Below are 18,846 nucleotides of genomic sequence, written 5' to 3' on the forward strand. Positions count from 1 at the left end.
TGTAAATGTGGCTGGGGGGGGCTTCAGGGGTTGACAGTGGGATCTCAGGAGGTCCTGATGAACAGGGAGCAGAGAAAAATCTGCCCTCCTGTGGCCGCAACTGGATGTGCAGAAGGGCTAGCAAATAGGCATTTTAAAAGGGATTTAAGAAATACTTTAAAAAAAAATCCAATATATCTTAAAGAACTGGCAAATAAACAGGGTCTTTAAAAGTCTGCCCTCCTGTGGCCGAGGCTGGAATTACAGAAGGGCTGGCAAATAACAGGCATTAAAAAAGGGATTTTTAAAAATGTTCTTTTATTTTTTTTGTTCATCTTATATATATTTACAGGACAGGCAAATGAACAGGGATGTAAAAAGTCTGCCTTCCTGTGGCCACGACTGGAAGTGCAGAAGGGCTGGCAAATAGGCATTAAAGAAGTGATTTTTAAAAATGCTTTTAAATTTTTTTTCTTCATCCTATATATATTTAACGGACAGGCAAATAAACAGGGACTTAAAAGTGATTTTAATAATTACTCTTTTTTTTTGTTCATCCTGTATGTATTTAAAGAACAGGCAAAAAGGGATGTAAATGTCTGCCCTCCTGTGGTCGCGGCTGGAAGTGCAGAGGGGCTGGCAAATAAACAGGCATTGAAAAAGGGATTTTAAAAATTGCTTTTATTTTTTGTGTGTTCATCCTATATATATTTAAAGGACAGGCAAATAAACAGGGACTTAGAACGTCTGCCCTCCTGTGGCCGTGGCTGGAAGTGCAGAAGGGCTGGCAAATAAACAGGGACTTAGAACGTCTGCCCTCCTGTGGCTGTGGCTGGAAGTGCAGAAGGGCTGGCAAATAAACAGGCATTGAAAAAGGGATTTTAATAATTACTTTTTTTTGTTCATCCTGTATGTATTTAAAGAACAGGCAAAAAGGGATGTAAATGTCTGCCCTCCTGTGGTCGCGGCCGGAATTGCAGAGGGGCTGGCAAATAAACAGGCATTGAAAAAGGGATTTTTAAAAATGCTCTTTTATTTTTTTGGTTCATCCTATATACATTTATAGGACAGGCAAATAAACCGGGATCTAAAAAGTCTGCCATCCTGTGGCCACGACTGGAAGTGCAGAAGGTCTCGCTCCCTCAGATTGCAACTTTTTTCCCACGTGACGTCACAATGCGGCGTTCTGCTCCTGCGCGCCTCATCCAATCAGCGGCGCGGAGCGTCCAGAATGGCTACAGCTGGTCTGAAGGCGGCGAGAGGAGCGGAGCGTTTGGAGGTGACGGGGGGGGGGGTCTGGACACGGGTGGCTGTGGCACGTGGGAACGCCTGGCTGGGTCGAGGCTCCAGATGAGGACAGACAGCAGGTCTGGTTCAGGGAAGGGAAGGGGTGGGGAGGAACTGTGGAGGCCTCTAAACTGCACGTGATGGGGGGGGGGGAGAGAAAGTTCTGCTCCCTTCTCAGCACCAGACCCGGGGAGGGGGTCGTCCTCGGAAGCTGCTGGGGGGAGATGCAGGAAGAGCTTCCCCAGTACATCTGTGGCAGTCACAGTGCCCTAAGCCCAACCCCTCCAGGACTGAAGAGGGGCACAAATCAAGCCAGGGGTAGAGGTAAAAGAGTGTCCACCTCATTTCATTTGCTCCTTTGTTCTCAGGTAGAGAGCCCAGTTATTCCAGAGGGAGGGCTTGTGTTTGACACCCCTGATCTAGAGTATTCTAGAGGGATTTCTCTTCTTGTGGCAACCCCCCCCCCAACCTATTGTTTTGTCTTGGAAGGAAGCTGACTGTGTATACACTTGCCTATAAGTTGAAAAGTGTATACCTCAAAATGGACCCTGAAAACCTGGGTGGACTTAGACACAGTAGAAGCTTAGCAGCTGCCTGGTTAACTGGGGGTGGGGCTGAGAAGCAGGACAGGGGGGAGAAAAAAGGAGAAATTTTGCTAGTACTTCCAGTCCTGAGAAGAGGGCCAACTTCCAACCCCAGGATGTCAGCCTCATTCCCATCTGAAACAAACACAGTCACACCTCCTTGCTGGGCTCTTTGCTCTCTTCAGTGTTGTGTCCTTTTCTCTCCAGTGATGTGTCCAGTGATATTTGATTTTCTCTGTAAACCGCTTTGTGAACTTTTTGAAAAGCAGTATATAAATACTGTTGTTGTTGTTGTTGTTGTTGTTGTCCTGTGTTGTGTGTAGAGCCCTGGGCTTAGCACAGCAGGTACTAAGAGAAGGAAATGTGAAGGAAAAAAATGGATCTTGGGAGCTTTTCTGTGTTTTAAAGAAAGTAGAGACTGTACCATTCTTGGGTAACTACAGTGATTCCCTCTTCCTCCCCCCCCCCCAATTAGGAAGGCTGCAGCCAGATTTGTGATGCTGGCCTGTTCGGCCCCCAACCCTCAATGAATGAAGGGATCACAAGCCCAGCATGTCTGTATCTTAACAGTGTCTTTCTTGATCTGCTTTGGTGCCTGTAAGAGACATACGAAGCTTTGTGGAAAGTGTGTAGGGTTCAATCCCATCCAGCTTTCCAGCACTGATTCCCAATGCTCGGCATCCTACAGAGAGAGGGCAGTCAGGGAGGTCTTGGGGCTGCATTGCAGCTGCACCAGTGCTGGAAAGTTGGCTAAGATTGGGCCAGGAGCATGTTCAGAAGACAAAGGCTGATGACATTAGACCTGCTTTGGAGAAAACAGAAAGAGAGATCACTGCAAGTCACTGTATGCAAATACCTTTATTTGTACCACCCAGAAAGATGCATCTTACAGAATTGTAATCAGGGGAACGTCCTGGGCATGACCTGGATGGGCTGGAACTTCTGAGAGCCCACTCTGTCTGGGTTTCCCATCTCATTCCCTTGACTATGGTTTACAAAATTCAGGGGGGAGGGATGTAATTGTCAATGGTTTGCAAGAAATAAAAGCTCATTAACCCTTTCCTTTCTATCCCTCCAGGAGCCACGACAAAAGATGGTGACAGTGTCTTTGCCTTTGTCATCTTCGTGCTTGGAGAGATGGTGGGGGGAGACAAGGAAGAGGCCAAGGTGATCAACTGCTTCTGCTTCCAGGTCACCCGCTTACTGATGGCCCACAGTGCCAAACTCTGCGAGTGCCCCTCCTACAAATCCCTCGCCCACCTCTGCCTGAAGAGCTTCCACCTCTTTGACAGCTCAGGCTCTGGAACAGAAGTGCTTATCCTTGGAAGGTTGGTCAGAGAGGGAGAGTGTGCGGTGCCTTGCCCAGCTGACGTAGAGCTGGAGGACTGTATGCAACAAGCCTTCCTGGTATTCTGAGTTTCCGGCAAGCAGATAACTTACCGCAGGCCTCCACGAGGCCATTATTAAAGTTATGTGTTGGCACCAATGAATATTGTGATTTGTACGTATCTTTCTGTAGTCTGGGCAAAAACCAAATGGACTGGGATGTGCAGGGTTTGTCGGTGTGCCAGTCTTTAGATAGCATCACCTGCGATTGCATTTGTGACCATGTGGAATTCTGTTCCTCTTCTCCAGGTGCCATGCTGCTCTTTAGAGAAAGGAGCGACAAGTCCTCCTGATGGTGTGTGACATGCGACAGGATGTCTTGCGTGTTCCTGGAGGCATCTGGTGGGCCACTGTGAGATTCAGGAAGCTGGACTAGATGGGCCTTTGGCCTTATCCAGCAGGGCGCTTCTTATGTTTTTATGGCATTCAGAATGTTAATTAAAATTAGTCTGTGAAACTCCTTGCCTCAGGTTGTGGTGATGGCACCCGAAAGCTTAGATGCCTTGGAAAGGGGATTGGAGGAAAAGCCCATCACAGGGCATGGGCTCTCTCTGAATGCCAGATGCAAGGGTGTCTTGTGTGCTTCTTGAGCCAGTTAGTGGCCACTGTGAGATGCAGGATGCAGGCCTGACCCAGCAAGGCTGTTTGTAGGTCTTGTCCCCTTAGCCTGCCCCCCCCCAGTACATCATTGCCAGGCTCACATGAAGACTTCTGGGGGCTTAACTGATGATGGAACCAGACCAGACAGTGGATGGGTTGAGTGTACTGAGTCTGGGGGGGTAGCCCCAGGTATGTACCATGGTTATGATGCTATTAGACAGGGAGCTGCCTTCTGGCCCCATCACCTCCCTGCTCTGGGGTGAAGTCACTGTGTAGGAATTCTTCCTGGACAGATGGAGGTAAGACACACACACACACACCCAGTGTTAGGTGCCTGATAGCAAAAGCACTCAGTTGGGATGGAAACACAAAGGGGTCAGAAAGGGCTTGCAGGGATCAGGTGTAACTCTAGGATTCATTGGGAGTGTCTGCCTTGGAGCTTTCAGGCTCTGTCTCTTGCCCTCTTGTGCTGAGAGAGGGAGGGCTTCAAATATAGCCCCCCCCCCCAGTCTTTGATGCTTATGTGTCTGTATCTCCTCTAGGACTCTTCAGGGAGGACTGGTTCATAGCACCTGCATGGCTGGTAACTATTGCTGTAGCTCCTGGAATGAGCCCCCTGCTGGAGGCTGTGGGTTTAAGTCCTGCCTGGGACTTAAGAAAAAAAAAAAAAACCTGCCTGAGATTAAAAAAAAAGAAAAGAAAAAAAACTCCTGCCTAACACTTAAAAAAATTAAATTAAAAAGTTCTGACTTTAAAAAAAAAATCTGCCTGAGACTTAAAAAAATTTTTTTTTAAATTTATCTGCTCTTATAGAGACTTGAACCCCCAGCCTCTGGCTCTCCAGCCCAGTGCTCTATCCCCTGAGCCACAGGAGTTCTTAAAAACCAGGCATTCAGAACTAATACTTGAGGGGCTGATGGCCAACAGCTGGGCCAAAGACCTTATATATTAGTTCCGAGGAGTTTGAGCACAAGCGTTCCTATAGCCTAGTGGAGAGAGCGCAGGGCTATGAAGCGTGAGGTCGGAGGTTCGAATCCCTCCGAAGCCAAAAAGAAATTTTTTTTTTTTTTGCTGCCCCCCCCCTTTGCCGGCGGTGCCAAAAAAGGCCGGATGTTTCTGGACTTATGGGCCCCTACCTGTTCTCTTGGTTCTAAGTTGTTTAGCCCCAATTGGGGTCCTGCCAAGTGGGCCAATTGAGGCTGTACAACTTGCCCAAGGCTGTACAGGTGGCAGGACCCATAATCCAGTAACAACCAGCACTTGTCACTCGGCCGAGCCCTCGGCTGGGATCGAACCCGGTTCTGTTGCCTCACGCAGGCTACAAAATCAGTGATCGCCAACTTCACTGAGCCACGGCGCCGGACGAGCGATGCAGGGCTCCTCGGAGTTTTGTCTTCTAAAACGCTGGGGCGGAATTAAAAAAAAAAAAAAAGAGCCACAGCAAGTGGCTCTTCCCGGGAAAAACACAGAAAAGGACATAAAAAGTGATGGGGAATAAAATCAAAATTAAAAAATTAAAATTTTTTAAAAATTAAAAAAAATTAAAAATAATAAAAATAGATGTTAACCACAGCCTGCCTTTCCCCCCTCTCTGCTCTGTTGCCTTCTCAGGGCTATCTTTTATTTTTTAAAATTTTTTATAATTTTTTATTTTTTTATTATTCTTTTTATTGGCAGTATTTACAGAGAGCTTTTCAGCAGGAAGCTCAGAAAGTGGTTTACAGAGAAAATGAAGCCAAAATCAACCCCTGTCCCAAAAGGGCTATTTAAAACTATGCAAAAGAGCCCCAGCAGGCAGCCAATAGGAAAGGCTCTGCTGGGGGGGGGCAGACAGTCTCCTTCCCCTGCTGAATGAAAGAGGAGCACCCACTGGGAAAAGTGTCTCTTAGCAGGGCCCTTTAAGCTCCCCTGATGCCTCCCTGACACTAAACACAAAGGAATCACAAGCACACACTTCATTCTGATCCATCCACCAGCACTAAAGCGCAAAGAGGCTTCTGCAAACCCCACATCAAAACACCACCCTGGAGCTGCTCCCCAAGGCAGGAACCTTCTTGTGAGCCTCCCAAGAGGAGATCAAACCCTCAACACTTCCACTCTCTTGCCCACCAGCCAGGATCACTTCAGCTCCTCTTAGCTACTCACTGCACCAGAGGGAGGCTGCCTCTCCCTGAGATCTCATCCACCAGCAAGGCTACCAAGTTCCCTTCTCAAGCACTTTCACATGCACCTTTTACACTGGAGGAGCCCCATCTGCTCTAATACCAAAGCAACAGAAAATAAAATCCCACATGAAACAGCAGCTTCATGGCAGGCCTGATGGGGGGAACCTTCTCAGAACTTGAGCCCTGTGCAGCCTCATGGGGTGGGGGACAAACAGCCTCCCTGGGAATTGGCACCCACAACCACTAGGTCTCTGGGCAGTTAAACAGGGAACAGAGAAGTCTGCCCTCCTGTGGACACGACTGGAAGTGCAAAAGGACTGCAAAAAAAAAAAAAAAAAAAATAGGGGACAGAGAAGTCTGCCCTCCTGTGGACACGACTGGAAGTGCAAAAGGACTGCAAAAAAAAAAAAAAAAAATAGGGGACAGAGAAGTCTGCCCTCCTGTGGACACGACTGGAAGTGCAAAAGGACTGCAAAAAAAAAAAAAAAATAGGGGACAGAGAAGTCTGCCCTCCTGTGGACACGACTGGAAGTGCAAAAGGACTGCAAAAAAAAAAAAAAAATAGGGGACAGAGAAGTCTGCCCTCCTGTGGACACGACTGGAAGTGCAAAAGGACTGCAAAAAAAAAAAAATAGGGGACAGAGAAGTCTGCCCTCCTGTGGACACGACTGGAAGTGCAAAAGGACTGCAAAAAAAAAAAAAAAAATAGGGGACAGAGAAGTCTGCCCTCCTGTGGACACGACTGGAAGTGCAAAAGGACTGCAAAAAAAAAAAAATAGGGGACAGAGAAGTCTGCCCTCCTGTGGACATGACTGGAAGTGCAAAAGGACTGCAAAAAAAAAAAAAAAATAGGGGACAGAGAAGTCTGCCCTCCTGTGGACATGACTGGAAGTGCAAAAGGACTGCAAAAAAAAAAAAAATAGGGGACAGAGAAGTCTGCCCTCCTGTGGACATGACTGGAAGTGCAAAAGGACTGCAAAAAAAAAAAAAAAAATAGGGGACAGAGAAGTCTGCCCTCCTGTGGACATGACTGGAAGTGCAAAAGGACTGCAAAAAAAAAAAATAGGGGACAGAGAAGTCTGCCCTCTTGTGGCTGCAACTGGAAGTGTGATAGGGCTGGCAGATAAACAGGGAACTTACACTTGAGCCTTGTGCAGCCTCATGGGGTGGGGGACAAACAGCCCACCTGGGAATTGGCACCCACAACCACTAGGTCTCTGGGCAGCTACCAGAGCTCCACACCTCTGGCCCTGGATACAGCCCCCACCAGCTGGAGGTCCACTCCAAACACCCTCAGAGGACTTAGCCCAGCCATCTGTGTACCCCCTCTGAAAAGAGGGCTCCTGCACCTTTTCCCACTCGCCCCAGTGACTGTTAGGGCTGTAGATGCACCCCAGGGAAGCGTTTCCCAGTCTTAGCCAGTCCTGCTGGAAACACACCCCACAGGCTGTGTCCGTGGAACCAGCATGGGTGGGTTGAAGACACCAAGACCCTTCCCCAAGATGGAGTCCAGAAGACAGGCCCAGCATTCTGTGTCATCTGGCTGAGGTGGTATTTCCTATTTGCTATTTCCTTGGGGCAGAGACTAGAGTTCAGTCTCCTTTGTGTATGCAGGGTGGGTTCTGTGGATTCCCATTGGCTGGGCTGACTTGTGAATAAGTGTCCCCCCTTGAGAATGCCACCCGCTCAGATCCCCCCACTGCAACCTTACTAGTGATGCTTGATTTGGGAGGAAAGCTTGCGCACCCTTGAACTGAGTGGGGTTCACTCCCAAGCAGGCTCCTAGTCTGTCTCTCTTTGGTCCCCTCCCTCTGCCTAGCCCAGGAAACAACCAGTGTGTGCTCTTGCATGTTCCCTTCTGCGCCCACAGCAGTGCTTGGGTCCAGCCACAAGCCATCTGGCACTGTGGGTGGGGAGGCTGATTTATGCCCCCCAGCCTGTTATCTCCCTTTCCAACTCCACACTGTTTACTCTCCCAAAAACAAAACCTTAAGCCCACAACCCCCCTGAACCACAGCAGTGGACATGCCTGGAGCAGCCCACGAACCAGCATTGCTGGAGGGATTCCCTGGGCTAGATCCCCCTTCCTTGCAACATAAGCCACTGAACAGCTCTCTTGAGTCCCTTTAAGCTTCCCAGATACCTCCATGGCACCCAAACACAAAGGAATAAGACACACAGACTTTATTCTGATCCAGTCAGCAGGACTCAAGAGCAAAGGGGCTTCTGCCTGCTCCAAGCACGCAGCTGGCTGAAAGCTCCCCACTAGAGGAGGCTCCCAGACCTGCAGGACTCCCCCAAGGCAGGAACCTTACAAGTCCAAAAAACAACAATAATAACTTTTTTGCGAGCCTCCCAAGAAGAGATCAAACCCTCACACACTTTCACTCTTTCTCACTAGCCAGAATCACTTTAGCTTCTCTCAGTTACTCACAGTACCAGAGGCAGGCTGCCTCTCCCTTAGATCTCATCCACAGCAACAAAGATCCCTTCCCTAATGAGCCCAACCACTTTCACCTGCATCTTTGACTCCTGAGGAGCCCCAGCTGCTCTGATAGCAAAGCAACAGAAAATAAAAACCCACACGAAACAGCAGTTTCATGGAAGGCCTGATGGGGGAAACCTTCTCAGAACTTGAGCCCTGTGCACCCTCATGGGGTGGGGGAGGACAAACAGCCCCCCTAGCAATTGGCACCCACAATCACTGGGTCTCTGGGCAGATAAACAGGGAACAGAGAGTGCCATTTTGCACTTCCAGTCACAGCCTGGGGCAGACTTCTCTATTCCCTGCCCCAGAGTATAGCAGAGAGAATTTTGGCAAGTGCAGCTTCTCATGAAGTGGAGAAAAGTTGCATTGAGTGAAATTCCTTTTTCTACATAACCCTTAAAGGTGAATGAGCCCTGCACCTTGTTGAGAACTGGTAACTATAAGAAAGAGGGAAGAAAGTCTTGCAGTACAATCCTATGTCTATCTACTCAGAAGCCAGCCTCTTTGGGTTGAATGGGACTTACTCCCAGGTATGTGTGTATAGAATTGTAGCCTTAGACCTTGTTACCTCTGTTTTAACCTGTTGTAAGCTGCCTTGAGTCCCTTCGGGGAGAAAGGCGGGGTAAAAATAAAGTTGTTATTATTATATTATTTACCTCTGCTTCTGGTTCAGAAGGTGACCTTCACCGAGTCATTTACTCTCCCACAGTTGTCCTTTCTCTGTAATGGGAATGTGTGTTGGTCTTTAATTAATATCCTTTTGGTGTTCAGTTAATGAATGCATATTTCTTGAGCCATTTAATTGTACATCAGCTAATTCAGAAAGTGATTGGAAACCGGATGCCTGAAATTACAACTTGGTTTTCTGGTTTAATCAGTTAATTCTGAGACAACCAATTTTCTTTCCTACCTGCTGGGAGCTGTTATTTTAAACATCTGTAAGAGGAGCAGGCAAGAGGAGGTGTGAACACTATAATTGGTGAACACATATTTGCATGGTGTGTGTTGTCTGTGTCCACTCCAGAAAAGCAGGATCGCCAGGGGCTGACTGCATCTGGGGACTGGTCGGGGACCTCCTTCCAAAACTGGGTAACAGTCACAGTGAATAGCACCCAATGTTCCATTGAGGGCAGATGGGGGGGAATTAATCCCTCCCCCAAGTGCATTGCTTGGCCTTGGCCCTGCAGGAATCTGGAGGTCTATTGAGGGTTTGGGAGTCAGCCTAGCCAGGGGAGGTGGATCAGAGAGTCCACCATCTGGCCAGCCCCTGGACCAAAGGCAGTCCCTGCCATGAAGCCAGCTGTGGATTGGACGTGGTGTCTGTGCTGGATGGAGAATCTATCCGCCTGCTGGAAATCCAAATCGGCCACCCACAGAACCTGACCAAGTACCTGCTTCTCTGTCTGTAATCAATTTCAACCAATGTGACCACAAGCTCTGGGCTGCATTGCAGCAGGCTGAGAGATGGAGACTAGCCCAAGCTCATGTCTGAGCAGGGATCTGAACCTGGATCTTCCAGGTCTAAGTCCAACTCTTGTACCACTTCACAGCCACCCATTTTATCCTGCACATGAGAAGATTACAAAAAAAAAAAAAAAAGGAGCAAGGGGTTGGACTAGATGAGCTCAAGGTGCACCTTTCCACCTTCCAGCCTTCCCTCGCTCCAGAAAATCCCGCCTTCAGACCATGGAATGGTCAGTCTAGGAAGGAAACCTTAGTATTAAAGACTCCACCTTCTCCTCTTGCAAAGGGGTGGGACCCAGAATGCAATGCCGAGAAAAGGAGATGTGGAGGGGGGGGCACCCTTTCCATTGTCAGCCAGCATTGCATTTAAAGAGACAGGGAGGGAGATGCTTGCACAGGGATGCACTAGGTCTGCGGCCAGCCCTGCAGAGGGTTGCAGGTAAAGGGCAGGATGAATTCCCAGGAAGACCAGCCTCCACTAGATGCTGCTGCTGCCCTGGCTACAGCTGCCCAGGGCTCCTCCGCTACTACAGATGACGATGGCATGACCTGGTGGTACAAGTGGCTGTGTAGGCTGTCAGGAGTCGTTGGGGGCATCTGTGAGTATTGTGGGTCCCTTGGCAGGAAAGTGCTTGCAACCACACAAAGTGGGTGGGTGGGTGGGGGGTCCCTTGGGTGCTGGCTGGAACACCTGCCTTGAGCGCACCTTCAAGATCTCCTTTCCCCTTCATTCCTCCACTGGTGCCTTCCCTCCTGGGTGCCAGGGTCAATTTTGTGCTCAGAAAATGCTAGTTTTGATCTCCGGCAGCACCTCTGGGCAGGTCGGAAAAAATTCCTGCCTGAAACCTTGGAGAGCTGCTGCCCGCCTGGGTTGGCTGTGCTGAGCTAGGCGCACCAGGCTAAAGTGAGACTCAGTAGGCAGCTGCATTCTGTGTGGTAGAGACCATGGATCTAGAACGTTTTAGCATCCGCTTTTTAGAATGACAGTCTGTGTCCCACTCGAAATGATGTCATTAACTTGGATGTTACGGCGTAGCCAGAAGTGACATCATCAGGCAGCAAAATTTTTAACACCTCCGATATGACACTGCAGGTGGGACAACACTGTAAGCCCTTTGGGGGTGTCAGGATACTATTTATGGGTTTGTTTTATTATATAAACCACTTTGTAAACTATCAGTACTCTTGTTGAAAAGGGGCACCCAGGGGGCTGTCCTTATTTGCAGGGTCTCATCCTGACCGTGTTCCAGTCACTGCTGGTTTCCTCAGACCCTGACGCAACGCGGTTTCTCTCTCGCCTGTGTTATGTAGTGTGTTTGACTGGACTTTGCTCTGGGAGGCTAAACCCTCCCTCTTGGGTAAACTTGCTTGGGAGCAGTTATAGGGATTCCTGTGCTCCAGTTCTCAGTGTGGGGGTAGAAGTGATGGGCTTGGCTGGTTGGTTTTCTATTGATTGTCTAAAGTTTTGCCTCTGGGGAGAGAGAGAGAGACGGCCAACTCTCATTCTTTAAAATGATCTACCAGCCCTGTGGTTGCAGCTCCATTCTTTGGGGTTAGCCATGACCTTCAAAGGGCCAGATTTGGCTCAAGGGCCCCCATTTGCTAATCCCTATGAGATTTTTTTTCCAGCTTTAGCCATTTCCCCATCTGCAATTATGGGTACAAAAGCACTGGCCTACCTTACAGGGCTGTCAAGATTATTAACACTCGAGACATTGGGACACACGACATGGGCTGTGTAGGAATCTACACAGCCCATGTCATCTGTCCCAATGTCTCGAGTGTTAGGTTAACACAGAACTTTTACATGTACTGATTTTTAATTTTGCCAAGGCAGGGTGTAATTGAGAACCCAATCCTAACCACGTTTACTCAGAAGTAAATCCCGTTATAATCAATGGGGCTTGGTTCCAGGAAAGTGTGTATAGGATTGCCGCCTTAGTCTGCAATCATTTCTGGAGATTCCACATGCTCCAGTTAAAAAAGCCTTCATTACTCCTGCCAGTTTCATGTTTTAGGTGTGTTCTGAGCGGAGCTATACACCTGAAGTTTGTTTTTGGTCTGGGGAACCCACTGAGACTCCAGGGGCCTTGACCTCGCAAAGGGCTTGCAGTCCTGAAAAGGCATGCTCTGACACGAGGATGTGACATGCCCAGTGTGCCTCTGAAGCACGCATTAAGTAAACAGAGAGACCATGGCTAAGTTGTTGAGATCCGGCTGCTTGTAGATGTTGCCAGGGGTTGAACTTAGGGCTGGAGGAGGTCCCCATCTTGGACTCTAGAGAGCGGCTGGTGTTCGATGTGATCTCTGTAATGCCAGCTTAGCAGTTGGGTCTCTTTCTTGAGTGCAGCTCTGAACCTTCTCTATAATACCAGGATTGAGTTACCTGCCGAGAGAAAGGTGACGAATGGGATATCGGCTGCAGGAGTCCTTGTTGCAACTTTAATGAGCCCCCGGGTAGAAATGCCTGCCATTGGCGAGGCCTCCTCCCGTTTCAAATCCCAGGTGGGCTCTCTGGCTTATTCTGGGACTGCATGGCGTAGGGTTGCCAGATCTTTTTAACCAGCCCTGCTTCTGTGCTTTGAACACTTATGTCTTGCTGCTGTGCCTTTTCAGTGCTGCCTCCTGAGCTGTGGTGTTCTATGGCTTCTTTTAAAAATTGCCATTTTGCAATTGAGCTGTGCTGCCTTGACCCAGACGGGTGGCATATAAATTAGGCTTAGAAAATAACCTGGTTGCCTTTGATGATCAGCAGTTGCCTCAAGGCAACCAGGCAGTCAGTACACTGGAGAAAGGCAGGTCCCATTGGTGTGCTGCAAACCAATGTCACAGATATGTGGGGCAGCAAGTACCACCTGCAGCCAGTGGGGCGCGCAAGAAAGACGGAGCTAGTTGGATTGGTGTTCATGGTGGAAGGAGCTTATTGGCCAAGCTTGGATTGGAACGTGAGTTTGAAACTCCAGGTGAGCCTTCACAACCCTGGCAATGAGAGAGGTCTCTGGAAGGCTACCTGAGGGCTGCCCTGGGGCTGGTGCAATCCATGGGAAGGAGCTCAGAGGAGGAGGAGGAGGGCAGGTGAAGCAAACCCCTCCCCACTGCTGATCTCTGAGCCCTCATTGTTGGACCAGCAACCTTCAGTGAGTCGAGGGATGGCCCACATGGAGAAATCGCCATCATCATTGCCACAACCTTCAACACATCCAAGGGAGAGCCAGCACTGAGGAGGAATATTGGATGCTGGAGACGTTGATGAGCCCTCTCTATCACCCAGCTCCATAGACTTCAAGTTAAGATTCAGGTTCATAGAGTGTATGGTGAAGAAGGCCCTCTGGAGCCAACTCTGGAACTGTATATTCATTCTCTCTCTCTCTCTCCCTCCCTCCAGCCTGTGCCTTTTCTGGACTCTGGAACTGTGTGACCATCCACCCCCTCAATGTCGCAGCCGGTGTGTGGATGATGTAAGTAAAAGCTGCTCCCTTGTGTTGACTTTTCTTTTTTTTTTTTTTTAGGATTTGTTGACAGTTTGACCAAATTCAGGGCTGTCTGATTGCAGACAAGATTGTGGCAACTTGCGCCAGCTTTATCTGAGACGACAGTCCGTCCCCCCCTTATAGTTTTGCTGATCAAACTCTCAGTGGAAACCGTCATGATTCTCTATGGGCAAAACCACTGAGTCCTTCTGGAGCCTGTGGTGCAGCAAACGCCACTCTGCTTTTCCCAGTGGCGCATCCATTTCCAGACCTTCACAACTGTTACCCTGCACATGCCTGCTCTTGTCTGATCTTGGAAGCTAAGCAGGGTCAGGCCTGGTTAGTATCTGGATGGGAGGCCGCCTGGGAATACTGGATGCTGTAGGCTTATACCATAGTCTTTCGAGACTGAAGGTTGCCAATCATCATTATCATCACAACGTCACGTGACACTGTGATGTCACTGCCTGAGGTGGCGCTGCCCCTGGGTACGCCTCTGATGGGCTGCGTGGCCTCTGCCGGCTTTTGACTCGTGTGTTTTCGCTCCAAAGATTGAACGCCTTCATTCTGATCCTGTGTGAGGCTCCCTTCTGCTGCCAGTTCGTGGAGTTCGCAAACGCCGTGTCGGCGAGGGCGGATAAACTCCGGCCGTGGCAGAAGGCGTCCTTCTATTGCGGGTACGTATTGTGTGCCAGGGGGCATGTTCCGGCAGGCGGAGAGTCAGGAAGGGAGTTGCTTCTCTTGAGAGACCCACTCCCTGGTCAAGGTGTTTGGGCTGTGCCCCCATCACTGCTGCTGACTCAACCCAAGGGCAGGATTTGTCTGGTGCCTTCTGAGTGTGTCAAGTGCTTCACATACATGATACTGATACTTATTAGGTCCATTTTGCAAATGAAGAAGACTGAGGCTGAGCCATCAAAACTATCCTTTGAGTAATTAACAACGAGGCCCCTTAAAAACCTGGCGCTCTCCTCAAGAGAGCCTGGGGTCTCTTTTTTTGCCAACTGGAACTAGTGAGAAAGAAACTGAAGACTGGCATGTAACGGACAGCAACATTCTGTATTATCTGGTGCTTCTAGAGTGTTAAAAGTCCTTCTGTGAGGCCAGCTCGTTTGCACAACAGCCCTGCAAGTCTGGCCAAGGTTCCTGCCCCCTTAGTTCAGAGGGTGAAAGAAGAATCAGCTTGTCTCGCGGTAACCCGCTGTGTTCACTGCACAAGTGAGATTTGAACTGGTGGCCTAGCTTGTGCTTCACCACTATTGTCATCTTGATTTTCTATTCCTAGGGCTGTGGCTCAAGTGGTAGAGCCCTCGCCTTGCATGCATTTCAGATGCTGGCCAGGGAAAGAGGCCAACCTCAAACCCTGGGTTTCTCCTGCCAGTCAGTGTAGGAAATAGCGAGAGCCCCAAGGGTCTGACTCAGGCAGGCAGCTGCCTATCTGAAGATGCCAAGGGCAGACTTGGGTGTTATATTCTTGGGCTGCCTCCGGCCAGAACAGTGTTGAAGATGGATACAGTTGAGCATTGCCTGGGCCTCACTTGTCTCCTTTCTTTTCCCCAGGATGGCGATCTTCCCCGTCATACTGAGCCTGACGCTGACCACTTTATTCGGCAACGCCATTGCGTTTGCGACGGGAGTGCTCTACGGACTTTCAGCGCTGGGCAAAAAGTGAGACATGGATTCACAGAAAGAGGCTGGGAAGGCAGCTGAAGAGGGGATGGGGGGTCAGCACAGAGGTGCTTTGCTGGTTGAAATACACCAAGCCTGGCCTTTTCTCAAGCTGTGATGGGCTTTTCCTCCATCAACCTGTCCAATCCCCTTTTAAAAGGCATCTAGGCCAGACGCCACCACCCCATCCTGTGGCAGGGAGTTCCACAGACAAATGGGAATCTGCTTGTGCGCTGCGTAAATTATTTTCCTTCCCAGAAAACCTCAGATTTTTTGCATTGTTGCTTGTTTTTGCAGGGGCGATGCCATTGCGTACGCGAGGATGCAGCAGCTGCAGCGGAAAACCACTGGCGAAGAGGGGCTGACCGGGACCCTCGAAGGGCAGGCAGTGTGAGGTCTCGACTCTTCCCAGGGGCCAGGAATTCCCATCCTGACACGCAGAATCAAACTTTGGGAATTCCACTCCGGTGGCAAAAACAGACATTGGAGCGTTTGCGCTGAAACTCTTCCAAACCTCACTCCGAGCCGGGGGGGGAGCGCAGCAGGAAAAACTGCGACCCCCCATCTCCCCCCCCCAAATGCCTTAAAGTTGAATTTCTCGACACTGTGAATCTCAAATGCTGCAGCTTTAAGAGGGTGGGGTTTCAATCAGGACCTCCCCCCCACCCACCTTCTCACTTCTCAGGTCAGATTGCACCCAGATAAGGTTAAAACCCCCCCCTCGCACTAGGGTGGTGCAATCTCAGTCATCCCTTAAATGCTAAGAAAATATGGGATTATCAGGGACTGCATTCCTAGGACTCTGTGTTTCCACTGAGCAAAGGCGCCTACTTGAGTCAGACCCTTGGGGCTCCAGGAATTGTCATTCTCAGGGGGGTTCTGTGAGTTGGGGCAAGGGTGCCCATTTTGTCTGCCCATCGGCCTCCACTCCAGGTCTGTCCTGGAGAGTTGGCAACCCTGCCCAACCCGTGCCTGATGTCCTTGCTTTGCTTGGAGCAATCAAGAGGATTGGGCGTATCCTGGAAACGCTTGATTTCCGACCCCCACCCCATCCGCCCCTTCCACACTCCACATCTCCCAAGCTTCCGCTGGCCTTGTTTGTCCCTATGAAACCCAGAACCTGGGCTCTTTAACTCAGCTCATCTGGTCAGCTGAAGTTCTCCTCTTCTCCATGGAAGGAATGCTTCCCTGCCCCGAGGAGCTTACAATCGGAATCTTTCCCATCCAGATATTTTTGGATGCTTTGTGACGTCGTCTTTCTGTTTGCCCTCTTGGTTTCACATGTAATTTATTATTGCTTCCCCCTCCTCTCCGGTTTGCTTTGGGAAACCTACTTATTTAATCCTACTTATTTGGTGGGCCGCTGTGAGATACAGGAAGCTGGACTAGATGGGCCTATGGCCTGATCCAGTGGGGCTGTTCTTATGTTCTTATGTAATCTGTTTGTACTTTATTTAAGGGACTGTTCTGTTGCGGATACCGGAGCAAACGGCAAGCACCGCAGAAATGTGGGCTTGGGGACATGGTTACTGTTTGTTCATTTCTTTTTACAATCAGCTCTCTCTTTTTAGGAAGGAAGATGAATCCAGTGTTTTTGAGAATACTTGAGGAAAATGCTATGAAATGCTTCTGTAGTCTTTAGATTTAGCAATTATAGGCAATGGGAATGACGCACTTTACTGGCCAGTGTCATGTTCCACCAGCACGGGGGATCAGTATTTGCAGTGCGATGCATAGGGAGCAATAAATACACTCCCTAGCCTGTCTCAGGGGGCAGCAGATCCTGCCATTCTAGGACACTGAATTCACACGGTAATCTTGTACACCAGCCAGAATCTCTGACCGAAGGCATCAAGTGGTCTTGGCTTCCCCCTTGGTCAGAGCCCCTGTGAGGAATTTGATCAGGGGGTACCAAGTTTCTTTGGGCCCCTTCCCTTCGCCATGGGATCAGAACTTCACACCATCATTGGATCATCATCTCTCCAAATTACCATATAGAAAACTGTGTAGCCTTCACTAAACGTGAATGCCGGTCTTCACACAATATATGCAAACATTTTCCATGATTCCAGGAAATGCCTGGCTCTTGGGCTACCTTTTTGACTCAGGTACAATGTAACCCCTGCATTGCCCTCTCATGCAGCCTGCCCTTAGTCATGAGTTGCTAGTGGGGCCACTTTCACCAGCCTCCCGGAATAATTGCAGGTTAGTAAGAGGCAACACAACTGTGACTATACTCTTGGAGGGTGGAAACAGGGGCTTTTATGCAGAGTATTTTTTTCCCCCCTACTGACTGGTTTTCCTTTGGTTAAAAATTTAACCAAAGGAAATTTTTGCTGGTGTAAATTGGAAACCCGTCTGTGGGGAAAGGTTTGTTCTGGAAAAGATCAGAGATGTAGAATTTCTTGGCAATCGTCACGTTGTACCAACTGCCTAAATTCATTCTCTCTCTTTGGTATATGCAGTGAATAAAAAGACCCTTCTACCTCTGGTATGAATGATGTGCCCTTCTTACTATGTGTGTGTGTGTGTGTCTGTACCTTCACTGCTGCTTCTTTCCCCAGATTTGGAAAGGGGAAGTGTGGCGGAGGTCGTAGTGGTGGGCTAGATTGTGTCAGAAGAAAGAGAGTGGTTGGCTGAAGGGTCTCAGAAGGGGGAGGAGAGGAGAGTGGGGGCTAGAGGGTCTCAGAGGACGAAGGAGAGAAGTGTGGTGGACTAGAGTGTCTCAGAAGAGGAACAGAGGCGGAGAGTGTGTCCCAGTGTGTCTGAATTCCTTGTCACTTTTGCTATGAGCTTTTCCCCATTTCTTTTCCTCCCTCAGATTTTTGGTCTGGCAGGCCATACACATTTGACAGCTGTTTCTGATGCTGGGCTGTAACCATTTTTAAACCCCCGTGACATTTATGAGAACATTTTCCATACAACTCCTTTGCAGAATGCTAACCACGCTTTCAAATGCAATGCAACAGTTCCTGCAACAGTCCTGCAAGGTAGTTCAATTCCATTAATCCATTGATTCCCCCCCCCCCCCATTTCAGGGCTGGTGATAGTTCCAACTTGTTTTCAGTTGAAGAAAAGCATGATATGATTGAGATGTATAAGATGATGCATGGGATGGATAGAGAGATTATCTTTTCCCTCTTGCACAACCAGGCCTGTAGCCAGGATTCTAGAGGTGGGGGGGGCGCAACTATTTTTTCAAGGTGGGCAATGATGTCAGATATCTGTACTGGTGGGCAAAATGAAAGGATAAGTCTGAAGAAACATCAAAGACCTGAAACTCCCCCAAATTTCATGAAGAGAAAATAATGTGGTTGTTTTTTGTTTTTTTTTTGAAAGATGCATTCATTAGCTGTAAAACAAAGTAACAACCATTGGCGTAGAATAAATGCATCTCTGCATGCCATGGAAAATGTCTTGCCTACATAGAAATAACATGCAACATATCCTTTCATTCACACACCAGTGCAATACACAGACCTGCAACCCTGCAAAAGTAAAACATATCACTGGGATGCAGGTAGTATTTACTTGTATTGAAAGTGCCTATTTAACACCTATGCAGGTGTCTTGCTGTCTTGGGTGCCCCCCAGGCATCTGGTGAGCCACTGTGAGTTGCAGGAAGCTGAACTAAAGGGGCTTTAGTTCACACATAGATGAACAGGCCTTGCTGAGGGAGGGTCAGCATGGCCTCTGTAAGGGTAAGTCTTGCCTCACGAACCTTATAGAATTCTTTGAAAAGATCAACAGGCATG

At 48.9% G+C, this 18,846-nt stretch overlaps 2 protein-coding genes across 2 annotated transcripts; both read left to right on the forward strand.

Annotated features, from left to right (window-relative positions):
* Nucleotides 1-1,155: 1,155 nt before the first annotated feature.
* On the forward strand, nucleotides 1,156-3,336 carry ASB6 (ankyrin repeat and SOCS box containing 6). The gene is made up of 2 exons (XM_066610883.1): nucleotides 1,156-1,258; nucleotides 2,929-3,336. Exons 1-2 carry the CDS (start codon nucleotides 1,156-1,158, stop codon nucleotides 3,264-3,266), a joined length of 441 nt encoding a protein of 146 aa, XP_066466980.1. The 3' UTR covers nucleotides 3,267-3,336.
* A 7,008-nt stretch (nucleotides 3,337-10,344) lies between these two features.
* On the forward strand, nucleotides 10,345-17,562 carry CACFD1 (calcium channel flower domain containing 1). The gene is made up of 5 exons (XM_066610754.1): nucleotides 10,345-10,552; nucleotides 13,339-13,411; nucleotides 13,975-14,100; nucleotides 14,984-15,091; nucleotides 15,389-17,562. Exons 1-5 carry the CDS (start codon nucleotides 10,405-10,407, stop codon nucleotides 15,483-15,485), a joined length of 552 nt encoding a protein of 183 aa, XP_066466851.1. The 5' UTR covers nucleotides 10,345-10,404; the 3' UTR covers nucleotides 15,486-17,562.
* Nucleotides 17,563-18,846: the final 1,284 nt, after the last annotated feature.

Source organism: Tiliqua scincoides, chromosome 16 (assembly GCF_035046505.1).
Source record: "Tiliqua scincoides isolate rTilSci1 chromosome 16, rTilSci1.hap2, whole genome shotgun sequence".
NCBI classification, from domain to species: domain Eukaryota; kingdom Metazoa; phylum Chordata; class Lepidosauria; order Squamata; family Scincidae; genus Tiliqua; species Tiliqua scincoides.